Here is a 19,352-nt window from a genome sequence, read left to right as displayed (position 1 = left end):
CTGGAAGAGACTTTTGGAGATAATCCAGCCCAACACCAGGAGTCACTGAGTGAGCGTCACTGAGAGCAGGTGACACAGGAACATATCCAGGTGGGTTTTGAATGGCTCCAGAAAGGGACACTCCATAACCTCCCCGGCAGCCTGTTCCAGTGCTCGGCCACTCTCGGGATAAGGAAGTTGCCCGGCAAGCCAAGCAGAGGCGGAAAAAGCCGCGCTCCCGTCCGTGCCCGGCCCGCGCTCCGCCCCGAGGCCCGCGCGGGGCTGTGAGGGAGCGGGGGCGGGGCGCCCCAGACCCCGCCCCCAGCGCCGGCCCCGCCCCGCCCCGCCCGCAGCGCCCCGCCGAGCCGCCAGGGGGCGCTGCTGCCGCCTTGCCCGCCGCCGGGGCCGCGGGGCCGGAGCGGGAGCGCACCATGGAGGCGCCGCCGGTGACCATGATGCCCGTCACGGGCGGCACCATCAACATGATGGAGTACCTGCTCCAAGGTAGGCGACCGCGGGACCGAGCAGCGCGGGGGGGGGTTGGGAGGGCGCTGGGGCGGGCGCGCTGCGGAGGGAGCCCAGCGCGGCCTGCGGGGGAGGCGATGGTCGTGGCGCTGTCTCCGCAGGGAGCGTGCTGGACCAGAGCCTGGAGAGCCTCCTGCACCGCCTGCGCGGGCTGTGCGACAACATGGAGCCCGAGACCTTCCTGGACCACGAGATGGTGTTCCTGCTGAAGGGGCAGCAGGCCAGCCCCTTCGTGCTGCGCGCCCGGCGCTCCATGGACAAGAGCGGGATGCCCTGGCACCTGCGCTACCTGGGACAGCCCGAAATAGGCGACAAGAACCGCCACGCGCTCGTGCGCAACTGCGTGGACATCGCCACGTCCGACAACCTGACGGACTTCCTGGTGGAGATGGGCTTCCGCATGGACCACGAGTTCGTGGCCAAAGGGCACGTGTTCCGTAAGGGCATCATGAAGATCGTGGTGTACAAGATCTTCCGCATACTGATGCCCGGAAACACGGAGAGCATTGAGCCGCTCTCCCTCTCCTACTTGGTGGAGCTCAACGTAGTCGCACCAGCAGGGCAGGACATTGTTTCTGATGACATGAGGAACTTTGCTGAGCAGCTGAAGCCTCTAGTACACCTGGAGAAAATTGACCCCAAAAGACTGATGTGATTGAAAATCTGGGCCATTGGGGCACTTGTTTTGTGTTTCAGAAAAGGATGTTTTTCTAAAAAGCTTTTTGTGGGCAGATCAAAACAGGGAGAAGGGAATAAAGTACTATGTATCAGTTTTCACAGTTGCAATTACTGAGTGGTTTTTTTTCCTTCACTTGTGAATATGAACAAAAGTGGATACTTTAAATTACCACTGTTAAAAAAATTGGTGAATGTTAATAGTGATAGATTTCCTTCTTTTGCATGGGAGATAACTTAAAAAGCCTATTGCCTAACACTATAAAAATGTCAGACTTACTGGAATTCATCCCTCTGTGTACCCAGATCCCACTGCTGTCTTAAGGTCTTTTAGAGCACAATTTGTGTATCCTACCTAGCCATGCAAAATTTTCCTTTTCAGTAATAGATGAAGTTAATACCGTTTAATGCAGGATGTGCTGTTTCACGCAAGCACAGAAATTGCTGTATAAAAAAGCAACTAACTGTACACCACTTCACCAAAGCTTATGAGACAGGAACAGGTACTTGTTAGGGAAACTGTTTCTTCTGATGTAACCAAAGTTAGAAGTGGAAGAAAATCTAATAATATTAACCTTTACAAGTGGTTTTCACATCTTTTAATAGTGTTCCATTATTTTCACTGTAATTGGTTAGGACAGTTTTCGTTAATAAGAAAGTAAATTACAGGTACTTTTTATTACTGGATTTCTCACAGCTGACAGCTATATTAAATATTGAAAAGTTAAGTGTTTTATATTAAAAAATTATTCACAATTTTTCATTAAAATGTATTACAAACAAATTAGCAGCTGATAGTTGAATTACTGATGATTTTGCTTAGCACCTCTCTTGATGGTAGGATGGTTAGTTACCTTAGTGGTGCCTTCAGATAATTACCTTCAGTTACCTTCAGATAATTCAGTGTTTGAATTAGATTTGAGTTTTCAAATACAGTTCAGTCAAATGAAGGTCGGGAAAGATAAAGTAGCTCACACAGTGAGATGTCACCAGCGTGACTGCTCATTACGACTACAAGTATTTTCTGGTGGATACAAACACACCTGCAATTCTGCTTATACTTGGGCATGACTTGCCCTCATCAAAACAGTACACTATCCTGGGCCTCAAGCTGGAATTCCTTCATATACAGGGCATAACTTCCTAGGAGCTGTGTGTGCCAGGCTATTCCATGGCAGTCTCATCCCAGCAAATGGAAATTGTCAGGGCTTTTCCACTCCTAGCACTGGTTAAAAATCACTGGCTACAGACTTGTACAATCTGTGGCTTATCTCCTGGCACACAAAAGTTTAGGAAGTCTTGTGGATGACAATAGGTCTAACTATCGATTGATCCAAATTAATAAAGTTTTTAAGGAGAATGAGTTTAAACCCTAAAAACTGCAGCAATCCTCAGTTGCGTGTCATAGCCCTAATTATCATTCATCATCCAGGGTCGAATGATATTGTAGTTACACAGAAATGCTCAACCCCTCTTTACTGGAAAGTACATAATTTTAAAATTATGCACATAAGTTATGGTACCATGAATGTGAAATGTGGCTTTTTTTTGGCGGGGGGGGAATTTATTTTTGCCAGGTACAACAGCTGCATTCTCCAAGGTCAGAGGTTACCTCAGGACTCTGTTTTTTGCAATATATTACAAGGGGTCTGATACAGATGAGCTAAAATTTTGTTCCTGTTCAAGTAATGCCGTCTGTTACTTCAAACCGTTCCTCCAGTCCTGCATACCTGTAAGGCTTCTACAATTTTCCTGATTGCTATAAAAAGAATTAGAAATCACTGCGTGACAAATAAAGGTAGGATTGTTATTGATCTATTAGGCAAGACCTATTTCTACTGTTAAGAAAAGTTGCTCATGGAAGCTTATCTCAGTTACTAAAAGTTAATCTTATTTGGAAAAGCTGTAAGTTTATGTTTTTGCACATCTTAGTCCTGAGTTGCTGTTCTTCCCATGGAAGCTCCCAGAATCTTGTTATTCCATACAAATGAGAAGCTGGCATACTCTGGGAAGTGCTCTTTGTCATGACTACACTCTACCTGGAGCACCTTTTAACACCCCTCTGATTGCTTGCACAAAATGAGCTTCTCAATGTTTAAACTAATCTGGCATTCAGGTTTTCATCTTAGTGACCTCAGTAACACAAGTAAACTGCTTTCCTGTTAAATGTTTTCCATGCACTAGAATATTGTATATAACGTTATTCATTATTTAAAAGTTGGTTAAAATGTAAGGTTTCTCCAAACATTGGAATGTTAAAAACAACAAGAACCCAGGATTTTTCTTCATAATTTTTAATACTTTTAAATTTTAAATACTGGTTTTAAATTTGTGATTGTAACATGTAAGAGCCAACTTTTAATTTTTAAAACTTATCATTAGGATCATAAAGCTATTATAGAACAGTTACAACTCTACACACTCAAGGTACTCAAAAATATGATTCATGTTTTAAGTCTGTAAATGAACAGTGGCAATTCAAATACAGCATTATCTGTACAACTTGACAAAAATACAGGTGGACAATCTGATTAAAGAGAATCTGCACAACTTCAGATAAGCCAGCTCAGCCCAATTAAGTAAAAGGTAAGGTTTTTTCAAAGTGCATCACATTTTTCACAGATAAATTTGTCAAAGATTTTCAGGTTCTCAGACAGAATAACAATGACCATCTCATCTTCATTCCCAGTACAAGTTCTATCAAGTCATGTCCTTCAGATCTAGTTTGGCAACATCCAAATTCTCCAAACAGATGCAGATATCCAGAGAACAATATCTGATGATTGCTGCATTTTCAGCCTTTTGAACTGGTTCAGCTTACAAAGCAACCATTCTAGAGTCAGAAGCTGCTTCTGCAAAGACAACCATAGCTGTGTTAACACTCTTGATCTGTTAACAGGAGGAAATGAGCTCACAGCACACAGACCTGGCAGTGAATGACAAGAGGGATGGGCTCAAGAGACACGGTAAATTGTATAAAACCATAAAAGCAACATCCCTTCCAGAAGAAAGGATATAATGGCTACTCACACAAGGACAATATAAGAGAGCCTGCTGCCTTTTGAGATTACTTTTTCAGAAGTCCATTAATAATGATTTCTCATTATAATCACGTAACTCCTTCCATAGTCTTTAAAAAGCCTCTTACAAATCTGATTGGGCAGGGCTAGCTACAGTGAAGTACCAGTGCCTTTATCTAAAAGTAAAACATACTCTTTACAAATAGTATCTGTAGTGTTGTTTTATTTACAGAATAAATTGCAAAAGTACATCACATTTAGTGCAAATGCAACTAATGATATAAGTTTATATACTGCTTTGTAAACTTTCCATACCTTTGTAAAATAAAGCTATTCTATTAAATTAATAAACTTGCCCGTGTTCCAACAATTACCAGAAATGGCAAATAAGGAGTTAAACTCTTTATATTTTGGACTTTTTTTTAAGTTCCCATCAGTGGTTATGGTGGAATGTACCACTGCTTGGTTGATTGTAAAAAGATGACATACATTTTGAGGTATAAGATTTTGTTTTTTAACATCAGTATATAAAATGCTCACTGGTGATATAGTAAAGATGTACAAATTTTCATCTTATTTGCCTTGCTAACATTACCATATAGGCACTTTTCTACATATTCAAATGGACAGAATAACTCTGTAATAAGGCATATTCCATGCACACCATTAGAGAAAGGCAAATAAAAAGGGAAGAGTTGTGGAGCATGAAATCTGCATGCTTGTGTAATCATGTGTTAGGTATGGTTTCATCTCTACAGAGAAGATGAACAGAGAAGTTTTTCAACACTGTGCAGATAATATTTATTCATTTACCAAATCTTCACTAAGTTACTGTATTATATCTCTTTTCAGGCACCTAGCACGCTATATCACATAAATTTGACTTTCAGCTTTCTTTTAAAGAAAATACATCTGCAACTTTTTTCCTTAAGATACCCAGTTCAGTGAAACACCGAGCAGTCTCTGATGAGTTTCCAAGTATAGGACATGGATAAAAGACCTCACAGTCAGTACTAGCCCAACACAGTCCTTTCTAAACAAGTATCTCCAGAATCAAAGGCAGGCAAACACCTGACATTTAAATTTTCACAGCAGCTAAAGGGAACTTTCCAGTAAGAACTCTGCATTCTTATGTCTCTGATGGGGTTTTGATCAAGAGGCAAATAATTTTCTACATGAACCTCATAGCACAGCTTTATTGAGATGAGGAAAACACATGCAGGATCTGAAAATAATGTACTCATCCTCAATCTAGACTGGGAATGTTGTTTTATATAACCCAAATTATTTCAATAAATATTATAGTGTACCTTCTCACAGCTTTGGGAAAGCCCCAGATATCATCCAAGAAAGCAGTCCACAGATAGCATGGACAGATGTCTCCTAGGTTTTAGGTAGTCTCTTGCCCTCTCATACAGAATCTTTCTAGGTATTTCTGGATCATGTTTAATAACAAAAATTATGCAGCACATATTACATAACTAAAAAATACAATAGAAATATAAAGATATCTGGAAAAAATAAAGCTTTTCACACTCTTACTCCTTCAGAACTAAAGATCGTCATAAGAGTAAGACAATAGAAAAGGCAAAGTCATTAAGGATATTGACAGCCCTCAGATATTAACTGGCATTTTATGTAACAAGATGATTCATTATAGAAACCAGCAGTAATGAACTGTGATTATACAAAGCAAAACAAAACCTGCCAACAAGTTACCTAGGTTTTACTGAAGCCACTCCTTTCAACACCCCCAAAATACCACACAGATTTTTGTGCATATAAAGCACATACAGTATGCTATATGTGCATTTGTCTCTTGTGCTTTTTACACATGCACAGAAACTGCACAAGTATCTTAGGAAGGTTGACAATGAAATTCTACAACTTGTTTAAAATTAACACAGTAGCCCATGTTGGTGATTCAAAGTTGTATGCGCTTTTCTTCTTCTAAAGCAAGCAAATAAAAATAGAGCCATATACATGTTATCAATACATGTATTTATAATTACACACTGATTCAGCAAGAAAGTTAGCAGGAGAGAGCAATTGTTAAATAGTCAGCCCCATGGTGTTGCAACACTTCTTCACTTCAGCATACAAAGCCTAGAACCAGGGCCATAAAAAGACTGTAGATCCTTCGTTCCAGCATGGAGTGCTTTGTGCGTGGTCACTTCTCCAATGTGGAATGCTCACCCAGTCTTGTTATGATTGCTGCAGGTAAGCAAAGAGAATACAGCACTGAAAAGGTTGTATATTGTGAGTAAAATGAACTTGTTAAACACCTTAAGTATCGTCAGGACTGCTATGATCATGTGTTAACAGCTGGCCTGTGACACCGTGTTTCTAATGCTTTATGTACTCTACTTCTCTAACAATTTACATTTAAAATTGTGAATCGTTACAGGGATAGCTGTCACAGAAGAATGAAACAACTAAGACCTTTAGTCTTAGTTGACACAGTAACTTTACTGAGTCTGACACAGTAAATAGAACCCAAAAATAGAAGTAACCTATGTCACACATAGAATAAGTGATAGAGAATTTTTCAGATGTGACTGAATGATGCTGTAACACTAGCACAACTAAGCAGAATTCTGTGATTTGACATGACAGTTATAGAAAATAAAATATATAGCAGGAGTCAAAACTAGCAAAAATAATTTAAGCCTTATTTAGCACTAAGGGGCGCAGATATCCTCAAAGTGATCAAGAAATCCTCTTCTAATGTCATATCATCATCTAACTGTTCAAACAACTTTAGATTAGCAAATAACCTATACCATGAAGAATATATCCATTGACTTCAGAAAGCACCTGGAAATCCCTTTTCTTTCCTAGGTCCATCAGAAAGGCTAAAAACTTAAGCCACAGTCTTCTAAATACTCTAGTAATTCATGTTGGTCTGTCAGTGAAGTTCCATTAATAAAAATCCTAGGTCAAAACTATTCTGTCAATATAAAAGAAAACTGAAATGTACTCATAGTCTATGAAATATGCAATTTTAAGTAGAATTTAAGTTACAAAAACCTCATGAGGCTCTAGAGTAACTTCACTATGTTTTTTTTCAGAACAAGTGCAAAATGCCTGTGATAGTTGAAAAAAACAGTACTTCATCCTGTTTTACTTCTATATAAATTGGACATGTAAGCAAAAACTTGCAAAATGAACCAATAAAATTCTATGAAAACTAATGCTAGCTAACTTGTGCACACAAATTACATGTTTTAAAAAAGTATATTGCGTGCTAAAGCAAGTACTGAAGCCAAGTTAATAATGTAAGACATTCCTAGATTGCAGACTTCCATCTTTAAAATGGTGAATCAAGAATTTAAAAAGTATGTATACCTGCTAGTACTAGAATAAAATAGGCTTTCCTGCTGTCTTCTCTTGCACATATGATGTAAAACGCTTTAAGAACTTTGGATATTCTCGTTTAGCCACTGCCCGTAACACTGATGCTGGTGCCCATCCTCCTGGGTTCACTAGAAGTACAGAAAGAAGGACATCAAAATAAAGCAACTCCACTACATGCTGAAAAAGTAAATTTTAGTTAATTACTTCTGTAACTCTTCCTCAAGTTAGAAAGAATAACCATCAGCAGATTTTTTTATGCCCCTAGGCTTGTGTTGTACACGTCCTGTTTGCAGTACTCAAGCTTAGTCCAGAGCTAATGATGCCATTATTTAGAAAACATTAAAGGTGCTGAATGGTGAGTCTTGGGAAAATACCTGAATAGAAGAGGATATTCTCTATAGGCTTCCAAGAAACAAAGAGAAAGAGACTTGAGCTACTCCTTATTTCAAAGAAAGCAGAGTCAGTCTTAACTTTTCAATAATTACTGCATTTGCCTGCAGAACTGCCACATAGGCAACAGCCTGCAAATGATTATAAAGTATTCAAACAAAATTAGAATTGATTTTTAATTACATATTCATTCACAGGGAAAGTATGTTGCTGAAAAAACTATCACTTCCCATACAGTGACAGTTCACAATTTGGCAGTGAAAATATACTTTTTAAGTAATTCGGAAACTTTAGAAAAAGTAAAGAGCAGGGTGAGCAAAGTGTTTTGTAGGTCTGGGAGAGAAGATATTAAGCATGTATCTCCAATTCTACAATACATTTCTAAATACTGGGTACAGCAACAATACAATCTGGCTTTGACAAGTTTTCAGTCAATACCAAGGATTCTATCAGCTAAAAAAAAAAAAAAAAGAAATGTAGACTAAATTATATAGCTTGCGAGCATCTTCATACAAAATATATTTACTCCTTGGCATCAGGGGATAAGAGCTGTGTCTTTACTCTCAGCAGCTTTTCAGCCTATTGAGATGAATTGGGAGAAAAAAAATTACAGTAGTACATGAAAAAACCCAACATGCCATTACTGAAAAGAAAAGCTATGCCAGCTCATTCCAGTTATAGACATTTCTGCCCACCTTCCTGCATCTCAAGGTTATATACTTAACATTGGGCTACACAGCTCTTTCATTTATTCCTCCCAGAGTACCACAAAATGAATGATCCCATTCACCAGTTCATGTAGCACCTTAATTTGAGACCTTTTGAACATGATGAACACAAAAGTGATGCTATATATAGATAAAATAGAAAAAGAAAAAGGCATCAAGGGAAAAGGCACATTTTTTTTCCTTTTGTGCCAGTATTCAACTTTCCAAAATTAACATCTATCATGATTGCCATACTGGAAAATTTTATACTTACCATTTGCTACATACGTAATCTTGCACAGAATGTTGTCCCTGCTTATCTCCTTGTTGCCCTCTGGTGGGCTTACTAACGTCTGACAAATCATTGCAATATTTATTTTGGCACGGACACAGCGATTGTTCAGCTGCCAAAAATATGAAACACTGTAAGCTTGAATTTGTTTCAGCATACTTGAGCAAGAACATCTTTTCATCATGAAGTCTAAGACACTCTAGAAGCAGTGTTTCTGAGAGTCTACTTTCTGGCATTTACGTGGATTTAACATGAAAGTGAGTAAAATGAAAGATAGATGGATAGAGATAGAATTATAAATGTCTGAATCTTAGGTTTCTGCTTACTTAACAAATTATAAGTGAATTACTTCAACTGTTGTGACAAATCAGCAAAGAAACATTTCAAGAATAATGTATCAGCATTTACAAATATCAGTTAACTTTTCCCTTGGAAGCAGGCTATGGAATAGCAATCAACAGAAAACAACCATTCCTATTATCTCATAGAACTAAGGCAAAATTGTGTCAAATGGAGACTTAACACTATCTGTAATTATACAAACCTACTCTTATATTTGACAATGCTGAAGAGATACTGATTTGATACCATACAAAATAACCTAAATTCTTTAAAATGTTTTCACATCTCCAAAAATTTTGCTTCCATTCTGCTGTAACAGCTTAGATCATCCACCTGAGAGATAAGGCAAGAAAGCTTTTGGCTAGGAATGCCTTCATCAAGTTATTTTACCACCTGGTTTAAATCAACTGTATTTTTGTAAAAACCCTCCATCACCCCCTGCACTAGCACTGCAAATGCATTACCATGGAAGAGAAAAACTACCTTAAAAAGCAGAACTTCACAGAATCAAAATAATACTTACAGGAGCACTGTCATGTTCTACAGAGAAATTGCACACAATCCATGTTTCCGGATCATTTTCACTGAATGCTGGTATCTTTCTGATTGCAGACAAATACAGCACATCCCTTTGAGAGGCTGGCCACACTCTCTGCAGAGAAACACCTGAACATAAGCTTTTCCAGGTTTAACTACTATCCTTAGTTAAAATTAAAAACCAAGCAAGGCAAACCAGTTATATTATTAAGTTAAAGTAATTTCATTCTGAAAACTGCAAGAGAACACAACTGTTGTAAATAGGGAACAGAAATTTCAAGTTGGCTACACTTCATACGAAAAAAATTAAGGCAAAACTTCAAGGCCTTTGAAATGCAGAGCACTAAACTGAAATGAATTTTTCAGTTAAAAATAGGAATAAGCAGTTACACTCCTGTACCCTGAACCTCAGGTTTGTGTTTTAATTAATACTTGTAAACTACAAACTGAACTAATGGTTAGGTGTATAGGGATGCATCTACAGTTACTTATGTTTCCAGAGAAGAGACAGGAGGGATGTATTTGAAAAAAATATTACCTCAGAAAGCTACTACTTCAGTAAGACAGATAGAGCAAACTGATATTATCCAAGAGGAAATTTCAGAAGTGAAACATGTGACAAAATAAGAAAATATACAGAACTTATTTTTCTGACATTCAATAGAAGAAAAGAGTTCTGGCTTTTAACACAACCAATACAGATGATAAAACTGTCTTACTCAAAATTATGAGTTTTCTATTAAAGAAGTTTTAATGTAACTGCACTACTGGTAAAATTGTCCAAGAAGAACCTTTGTTTTAACATTTGAATATACTCATACTTAGAAACATGTAAGACTAAGGATGAGTACATAAATTTTATTCCTATAAATTTTTCAGATCTTTACATTTCAGTTGTTGGGTTGTAATTCAAATGACCATTTAGGGGGAAAAAACAATTAAGGTACAAGAACAAATGTTGTACCTACAATTAAAAACACTTGAATTATGAGGTGGTATGTCAACCAATTGTGGTGAATGCTAACCTGCATTTTTGAAAAAAAGCCATCTGATACAGTGGTGTAGATTTCTTCCTTATAGTCAGTGGTGGTTTATTGCTTCTGTTTGCTTTGGGTGAATCTGGCCTTGCTGGCAGTGATATAATCATAACATTAAAAGCAGGCCTCACTTGCTACTGCAAGCCCTATCAGACACATGCATAACCAATTATGCTCTCAAGAAAAGTTGAAAAATTGATATAAGTTGCAGTTGAATAGAGAACTTGTTTGGGAATATTGTTCAGAACAGTATTTTAAGTTGTTAGGCCAGTAAAGTATTCAGAATATTGGAACACACATGCTTCCAATGTCTCAGTAAGGTATGCAAATGAAGTGTTATTACCTTATGTGTCTGGTAAATGATGATTGCGTTATCCGCTAAATTTTCCACAACATGGAAATTTTCAATTGTTGCTAAAAGGGGACGGGGGTGGGGGGAAGGAAAAAAAATACATCAGTGAACAGTCACAGACAACAGGACAATGCTATAAATACTGTTCTTGCTGATAAACCTTCAAAGCTGAGGAACCAATGCCTTACTTTCCCAGTCATTACGAACATCAACATTCCAGAAGTAGTGGCAAACTTCATGCCCTGTTACCCCTTTAACAGCATGGGTTGCTTTCAAAGGATCTAGAACTATTCCATTCTCTTCCACTTCTCGTCTGTATACCTATAGCCAAACACAAAGAAACATATGTAGAGCAGAAGCTGTCAAAACTGTTCACGTTTTAATTGCTTAAATTTAATCAGTCTAAAGAAAACTGAACTAACAAACCACTTATCTATAAGCTTATCACGTGAATAATTTGCCATTAAAGTGTTCTGTGGTAACATCCATTGAAGACATTATTATGTGGCAATTCACATTAAAATACCAGTACTTTAAGGTTTCTACTCCAAGAAGTATTAAGCTAGCTTATTTATTAATATCCAGATGGATTTATAATAATGGTGGAGCATGTTCCACGAGAGCCACAGTTCTCATGGACCCCAGTCCCAAGCTAAACACTGGTATTCCCAGAGAGAAGTTACAACAGCATAACTTGCTGATTGATAATATTTTCAAAAATCATAGAATGAATTAAGTTGAAAAAGACCCTTAAGATCACGGAGTCCAGCAGTAAAGATAACACTGCCAAATGTACACTGGAAGTATCTGTTTTCACAGCGTATCATCTTATACGAATTAACCAAACCTGAAACATTTACCTTCATTTCTCCTTCTTCTACCACTAGCTGCCAATTGGCATCTCCTCCTACATCTTGCAAGGAATATGTCATGTGGTTTTGTACCATCTCTTCCACCTGTAAAGGAAAAAAACCAGGCATTTTCAACTCATTCCTTCCATGTTTTTGGGGAGATACTGTACAGCATTGGAAGTCACAAGTTAATACTTCAATTCCTGTGCAGGAGCTGAACTTGAATGAGAGTGTTCTCTGTTAGGTTAGGAAAAAACAAATAATGCCAGCCTTCGGAAACAAAAGCCAAAATCTTGATTCAAATTCCAATTTCATCCTTTGTGATTACTTCCTAGCCTGCCTTAGTGCCTTTAAACTGTCAAACCTCATCACTTCTACCTAAAACAGTTCTTTATTTCAGCAGATAGGAACTGCAAATATCTCTAAATGGAATTGCAATGCACTGTAAGATATTCACTGAAGAGCATTTTAAAAATTCAGCAAAGGCAGGGGATTAGGGAGGAAAACTGACAAGCTCTAAAACCAAACGCACATCAAAAGTCATACTGGAAGAGAAGTGAAGAAAATAGTCACAAGCAAAGCATGCCTCCTCTGTTTCAGAGGCATCTTTGCACAGTTGACATGTAGAAAAAAACCAGAAATGCCTAGACTCAAAGGATTATGATGGTAGAGAGATTCTATAATTACAAAATGCTAATTTAAAACTTATTTTGCTAGCAGCTATGCCTTTTTTTTCAAACAGCCAAATATTTGCTATATTTTTATAGCTTTTCACAAGCTATGTGAATATCTTATTTTTTATTCCATACAATATGCATGAAAATGGGTAGTGGGACAGGAAGATGATGCTTATTTTAGATGTAAGATGTTATTCTGTTTCTTTGGTTCCCCACCTTTTTCCTAATGCCCCAAATAAAAACAGAAGCAAAATCATAGGGTATCTATTGCTGTGTAATGCTTCAAGTATTTGAAACATTTTAATAATTTTTTTCCACCCAAGAGATAGATGACTACTAAAACTTGTGCGAGAAAGCAAGTCCACACGATTCACAGCATTCTCCTGAACTACTGGAAATACTTTTTTTTTTCCCAGAAGGAAAAGCACTACAAACAAAACTAGTTAATTGACCAACACAAAGGTTAGTTGAAGAAGTGCACAATCACAAAATTAACAGTCTGAACCCCAGGGTGCTTTTGCACATCTTACAAAAATATGAAGCCTAGTGTGCACTAAAATATGTAAAGCTTATTTGAGCATGTATGCAAACAAGTAGAAAGCAAAAGTAATATTAACTTATCTTTTTTAATATGATACTGAATTGAAAGACGCTATTTACTTTTAATTTAAGGCAGTAATTTCGTTTGTACCATGTACTCAACAGGCAATACACTAAAGGCCAGAAAGAAAAAAGGTAACTGTATCTAATAAAACTCTACAACCACAACATGAAAAACAAAATCCATTGGATGGAAACCCTAGTTTGGTTTAGTTTAACTAAGCATGGACTTATCTAGACAAGGCAAAGTTATCAATCCAGCTTTTGGGTACTCTGGTTCTGAGGTTCAGTGGAAAGCATCACCAAGACTTAAGTTTCAGCTTCTAGACAAGCCAACTTTTGCTGCCGGTTACTAGCAGGTTTCCTAGCAAGTTACTAGCAAGTTTCTTCCCTTTTTTCATCCCAGTGACAAACCAGGTAAGAATGTGAGCTACTTAAATATTTAATGATTTAGCTCTAGATCACACTGCTTTAAGAAAGGAATCCTTGCTATGCTCTCAACACATACTTGCCACACCTTCAGGCCCTTATGTCTTTTCTATCCTACTTCTTAATTTATGAAGGAAAAAGCTGCCTTTATACATTTACTTTTGTCTTTTGATACTTTTTGCTTTATGTGTTACATGCAAAGGGATGAAGGAAATATCAAGGAAAGAAGAGAATGAGGCACCCACAGGAATGCAATCTGAGCAGACACCTACTTCACCAGGAATGAAATATTTACACAACCTGCTTGTGCACATTATCTGTTCAAACTGTATTTAGTCTATGCACTGGTCACCATCTGTCAACCTGCACCAATTTCAGAGGCATAGTCAAGACCCAAAGATTCTCTCCCACCTGAGAGACTCAAGAGTACCTCTGGGTTCCTAGCTGGCTACAAGAACAATCTGCAAAAGTACTTGCAACCTGTATGCCATACAGCCTGGACCTGAACTTTGAGTGGCAAGTTTTTCCCTTTTAAGGGCCTAAGAACAACTCAGAACCTATTATAAAGCTGACAGATCTTTAAAAGAAAGTCATCTGAACTCCCACTCAACTGGCAGAGACAACAACGCCTTTCTAGAGACACGCTGAAGAAACAGCTCCCATCAGAATAAATGTTTATACTTCTCAGCCTTAAAAACAGGGTTGCAGGTAGCTACCTGACTTTTTACTGATACCAGCATTTCCTTCATTCATATGAAATCTTGGAAAAATATCACATATATTAAGAACCAAGATATTAGTTTTCCTTCCTAAAGCCAAACTGTCAGCCTGGGAACAGAAGCCAATTTTTAATAAATTTTTAATAAAGTCCATAGCAGGTAGAATGAAAAGGTCTTGCTATTCTCATCATGCTCTCTGTTATTTTGTTCTGTAGAACTGAAACTCTAGAGCAGGAGTGACTTTTTAGTCTGGCAAAAATTTGTTTTAGGGAAAATATTGGAGGGTGGAACTGCATATGGGGATATTCATACATTCTGTAATGAGTCCATTAACTTGAAACTGGATTAGGAGGCACTCCATAGTAACTTTCATGTAGTATAATCCATGCAGCAGGCAAAAAGAGCAACTTTACTCCAGTCCATTTGATCCTGATACTTAACCACAATTTGTGTTATAGATACAACAATCTGGTCCACCTCAGTTGTGTTTGAAGTGATCAGTTCTGCAGTCACAGTGCTACTCTACAACTCAGGTTTATCGTATGAATACAGAAATGTTATCACAGGAATAAAACAGGTGCAAATGAGGACACATGCATATCTTGGAAAATATGAGTTGCCCTTATGCTGAATGATCTCTGCAACCACAATGTGACAGAGTACTAGTTCCCATCTTGGCAATCAAACTTGCTTTCTATTACTCATTACTCCCTTACTTTATTATCCCCTCCTCCCACAGAAAAAACAACTTGGAAAACTAACTCAGCTACTGGAGTACCAGTAGATGAGCCTATCACTGTTGTGCAATAGGACTTGCATACTTTCTCCCTTGCAGTAAGTTCAGATTTCAGAAATAAACTGACTGCAAAAGATGTTGGAATTTTAGTCCACTAGGCAAGTCCTTAAGTGTTGGTTCTGCTCATGGAGCTCGTAGTAAGGTCTGGAGGTAACAAAATTCCAGGCTGTTAACAAAAAAAAATCCATTCATGTTAGGAAAAAAAAAAGATTGGTCGGAGCTTTTAAAAAGCCTCCAAAAGAGCAGATCCCAGAAGGAAGCTCCATATTCACCATCACATATGGACCACAGAAGGAAAGAAATGGCATGAATAACAGATCTGACCTACTGATTTGGAGTTTAAAAAGCAAACACTTATCTAATTCTACTCTACACTACCATCTTCCTAGTAAGTACTTCAAGTAATTTTGTACATTACTGGAATATGTCATTATGGCAACATTGACATATTCAGGATGTCAGACAATTTCTGAAGGACAAGTAATACATGAACACTTCAATATGATATGTCACACCCGCAGTCTTGTTGGTCAACATGTTTAATGGCCTTTTGGTAATCAAACTAGTCATAGAGGTAAAAAATGGTAATAGTGAACCATAAGACTCAATGTATTAACATCACTACATATTAACACTTCAGACAAAAATCAAACCTTTGATTTAAAAGCCAGATAAACTATTCAATCTGAAGCAAAGACCATCTCCAGCCTCTATAAAACATGTTATTCTACTTTCATTATAACTAGAGATAGAAAATTTTCAAACTATAGACATTTTTATTAAAGCTACTGAAGTAAACCAAATAGTTTCACAAGATTTGGGCCTCTGCACAAGTGGTATGCATGCAAGCTGAATGTAAAGAAAGACAACCATTTAGTACAGGAATAGAGAACTCCTTTGTTTGTCTCAATGTACTAGTTTAAAGCAAGCAGTGATTGACGTAACAAAAAAAAAAACAAAAAACAACCAAAAAAAACCCAGGTTCTAGAGAAAAGGATGATATAAAGTAAAGATATGCAACCCCCACTTGACACATCAATACAGTACCTGGGCGCTGAATCTGTGAACATCATCAGAGGCACTGACTAGATCAATGGAAGACATGGAGGAAGAGCGACTATAGGGCTACCAGAGACAGACAAAGAAAAAACCAAGTAATCAGAACAAAGGCACAACAGAGCGTTCAGTACCAACTTGCAAGCACAAGATAATGAAGAAAAGGAAAACAAAAGCACCATAAGCAGCAAGCACAGCAGGCAAATGCTGAGTTCATGCACCTATTATATATTATGCTCCCAGTGTAGCCCTGACAGGAGCATAGTGTTTCCAGTAACATTCAAAAACAAGTCAACCAATCCTGATACAACCAACTGGATTATTATTATTTTTTTTAAAATAAAATCAATTCAATGAATCTGGGTGAAGGTATCTTGAAAATATTGCAGTTAGCCAATTGGGATTTTTCCTTTTTTTCTGCCCAACAAGACTGACACAAATAAAGAATATTCTAAACAGGTTCTCAAATCAGTCTTTTTGAACCAAGACAAAAAGCAGTCTTTCTTCAGTTCCAACTACTTTTTTTTTTTTTAAATAAGTAGGTCACTGGAAGTTACTAGAAACACCGAAAAAATCTCACCTACCCGTACAAAATATTACATAGAAACAGCACAGACCAGCCCATTATTCTGAGAAGATCAGCTTAAATATCTTACCGTTTGCACAAATCGATGAGTCCCAACAGCAGAATATGCATCTCCAGAAGGTAAGGATGTTGGCCAGTGTAATCTAACCTTTTCGCTTTGGGACTGCAACAACATAGGTTTAATTATTATTAGTCAGCTGCTACGGGGTGGACTGTGAAACAGAGTGAGTCATGCTCAATCTACATAGTGACTACAACAAGTAATGCTATACATGACAGGCATGAAGCTGTCATCCCACTGGAATTCTCAGTGAGTGGGCCTGAAGACTGAATTCATCAAGGTGTATTTCTGAGTTACGGAAAACACACTGGCAGCACTAAAGATCCATGCAGTACTATCACAGTCACTCAAAACCTTTACTCTTTGCTAAGAGATCCCGACTTAGGGTAAACTCTGTTGGGTACTACTGGTCCACTACAAAGTCTTTTAATTCTCAAGTCATTGTTATTCACTACATTCCTAAGCATAAAGACTTTTACGACAAAGGATGCACAACTTTGTCATTCCCTCTCATTTTATATGCTACTATACTTTCTCAAACTCTATTTTCTAGAATGCATCTTATCCTTTTCTGATACTTGTCCCTGAAGTGTATTAAAAAATAGTGAAGTACACAGGCAGAACAATGTCTTTCCTATTCCATATATCACTGAAGCAAAAAGAAACTTCAGACTAATTATCAGATTTTGAGAGACAGCTGAGATTTTGAGATTTTGAGTAGTATTTAATATTTTTATCTTAACAGGGAAGCAGTCACATATAGGTAATTTTCATACAGGACATTTGTTTAGGAATTAGAAACTAGAGACCTTCAATAAACTTAGTACTTATACTACTATTTTCTACACAAGCGATGAAGTTACTTTCTCAAAATTAGCATTAAGCAACAATACTTTATTGTAAAAATAGTAAGGGGAATTCCCTGATCAGTGTCAGAATAAATTAACTAGAGCTTCAGGACATACACCTCAGGACAGACTGTAAGACACAGAAGTCTCTCAGGAAGTGCTCAACATTAAGATTTTTTCAAGTTTTAGTACCTGTTCTTCCATTTTATCCTGTCTGTCAAGAGCAGCTTCAACAGCATCAAAGAATTCTTCTTCATTAATCAGACTATTGGGACCCTCCTAGTGCATAAGAAAAAAACTAGTTAAAAATCTTGGAGACATAAAAGTTCCACTTCAATTTAACATTAGAAATACATATTTATGTTTTATATGTAACTGATGGAAGCAAATTTCTTCTACAGATCTCAAATATTTTCACCAATATACAAGAATATTCTTAGATTACAAGTTCTCTGAAAACCTTTACTTGTTAATGAAGTGTCTTCCTCTAACAACAATTTAATGATAGTTACATAAAGAAGGGGGGAAAAAAACCCAGGAAAGTGAGTAATAGTGTCAAGTATGCTTTGACTCCAAATTTAGGGCTTAATTAATAAATGTCTTCTCTTGAAAATGTTTACAGTGTCAGTAAAGTACATCTATTAACATAACCATAGAGTTAGACTCCTTACAAGTATTTCAGTACTTTACAGCACTGATATTCATGTGTGTCCAAAAATACAACAAGAGAAGAAATAATTTTGGGGATCTCTATTGAAAATTCTTGGAAGCAACAGTTTAACACTAAACAGCAGGTAGAGTTAAGTCAAGGATTGAAAACTCTAGTCTACTAATTAAAATGATAATTTAATAGACTTAGGTTTACTGCTTTTACTGTATTTTAAAACAACCTAGTCCTGCAAGTTAAAAAAACCCTGAAAACTGTGTATCAGCAGTGACACCCGCAAGAAGAAGCTGGGTTCATAACCAAGTAGGCAAAGTTCAACTTCCTATTTATTTAATTTAATTTACATTGAATGTATCAGTGACAACAATTAATCTAATGTCAAGTATCTTAAATAGCTGTGTAGTTGTATTGCTGTTTCTCAGACCGTGATTTGAAAGTACAAACGTGTTTCATTAATGTACGTGAAAGGGTCAAGCTTACTGTATTACAGGTGCACCAGCTTACATTAGTGTGGATGCCTCAACTGTGGAAGTGTTCAAGGCCAAGCTGGATGAGGCATTAAGCAGCCTGGTCTACTGGGAGATGTCCCTGCCCATGGCAGGGATATTGGAACTACATGATCTTTAATGACCCTTTCAACATAACCAACTAAACCTACTATAACTCCTCAAAAGTTGGTTTATGCATCTTAAATAGAACTAAATACCTCACTGAGGAGAATGCTGATGAAATGCAATTTAACAGAAGCAAGGAACTTAAACTCTGAATTTGAAAGCATAGTATTTCGAGTGGCCGTGACAAATTAAAAATCAGTTAAAGTTAAATGTCATCTTCTAGGACTGTCTCTGC

General features: G+C 37.5%; 2 protein-coding genes across 6 annotated transcripts in view; one reads left to right on the top strand and one right to left on the bottom strand.

Annotated features, from left to right (window-relative positions):
* The first annotated feature begins 343 nt into the window (after positions 1 to 343).
* MED18 (mediator complex subunit 18) lies at positions 344 to 1,290 on the top strand. Its single transcript, XM_064403380.1, has 2 exons — positions 344 to 483; positions 606 to 1,290. The coding sequence occupies exons 1-2, from the start codon at positions 411 to 413 to the stop codon at positions 1,157 to 1,159; spliced, it is 627 nt and encodes a 208-aa protein (XP_064259450.1). The 5' UTR covers positions 344 to 410; the 3' UTR covers positions 1,160 to 1,290.
* A 2,167-nt stretch (positions 1,291 to 3,457) lies between these two features.
* Positions 3,458 to 19,352, bottom strand: part of CERT1 (ceramide transporter 1) — an 80,011-nt gene continuing 64,116 nt past the window's right edge. For 4 of the 5 annotated variants that reach the window (XM_064403356.1, XM_064403359.1, XM_064403360.1 and 1 more), the window contains 10 exons: positions 18,029 to 18,115; positions 16,998 to 17,090; positions 16,333 to 16,410; positions 12,074 to 12,169; positions 11,402 to 11,534; positions 11,205 to 11,275; positions 9,811 to 9,939; positions 8,928 to 9,057; positions 7,548 to 7,684; positions 3,458 to 6,413 (listed from right to left, as the gene is read on the bottom strand). In XM_064403356.1, the coding sequence (XP_064259426.1) occupies positions 7,557 to 7,684; positions 8,928 to 9,057; positions 9,811 to 9,939; positions 11,205 to 11,275; positions 11,402 to 11,534; positions 12,074 to 12,169; positions 16,333 to 16,410; positions 16,998 to 17,090; positions 18,029 to 18,115 (945 nt within the window). In that variant the 3' untranslated portion in view covers positions 3,458 to 6,413; positions 7,548 to 7,556. The remainder of the gene's footprint in view (positions 6,414 to 7,547; positions 7,685 to 8,927; positions 9,058 to 9,810; positions 9,940 to 11,204; positions 11,276 to 11,401; positions 11,535 to 12,073; positions 12,170 to 16,332; positions 16,411 to 16,997; positions 17,091 to 18,028; positions 18,116 to 19,352) is intronic. The other variant, XM_064403357.1, reaches the window with a different exon arrangement.

The sequence above is a fragment of the Passer domesticus genome, chromosome Z, assembly GCF_036417665.1.
Source record: "Passer domesticus isolate bPasDom1 chromosome Z, bPasDom1.hap1, whole genome shotgun sequence".
Classification (NCBI taxonomy): Eukaryota; Metazoa; Chordata; class Aves; order Passeriformes; family Passeridae; genus Passer; species Passer domesticus.
The sequence above is the reverse complement of the archived record's forward strand: the minus strand, read 5'-3'. Positions and strand labels throughout refer to the sequence as shown.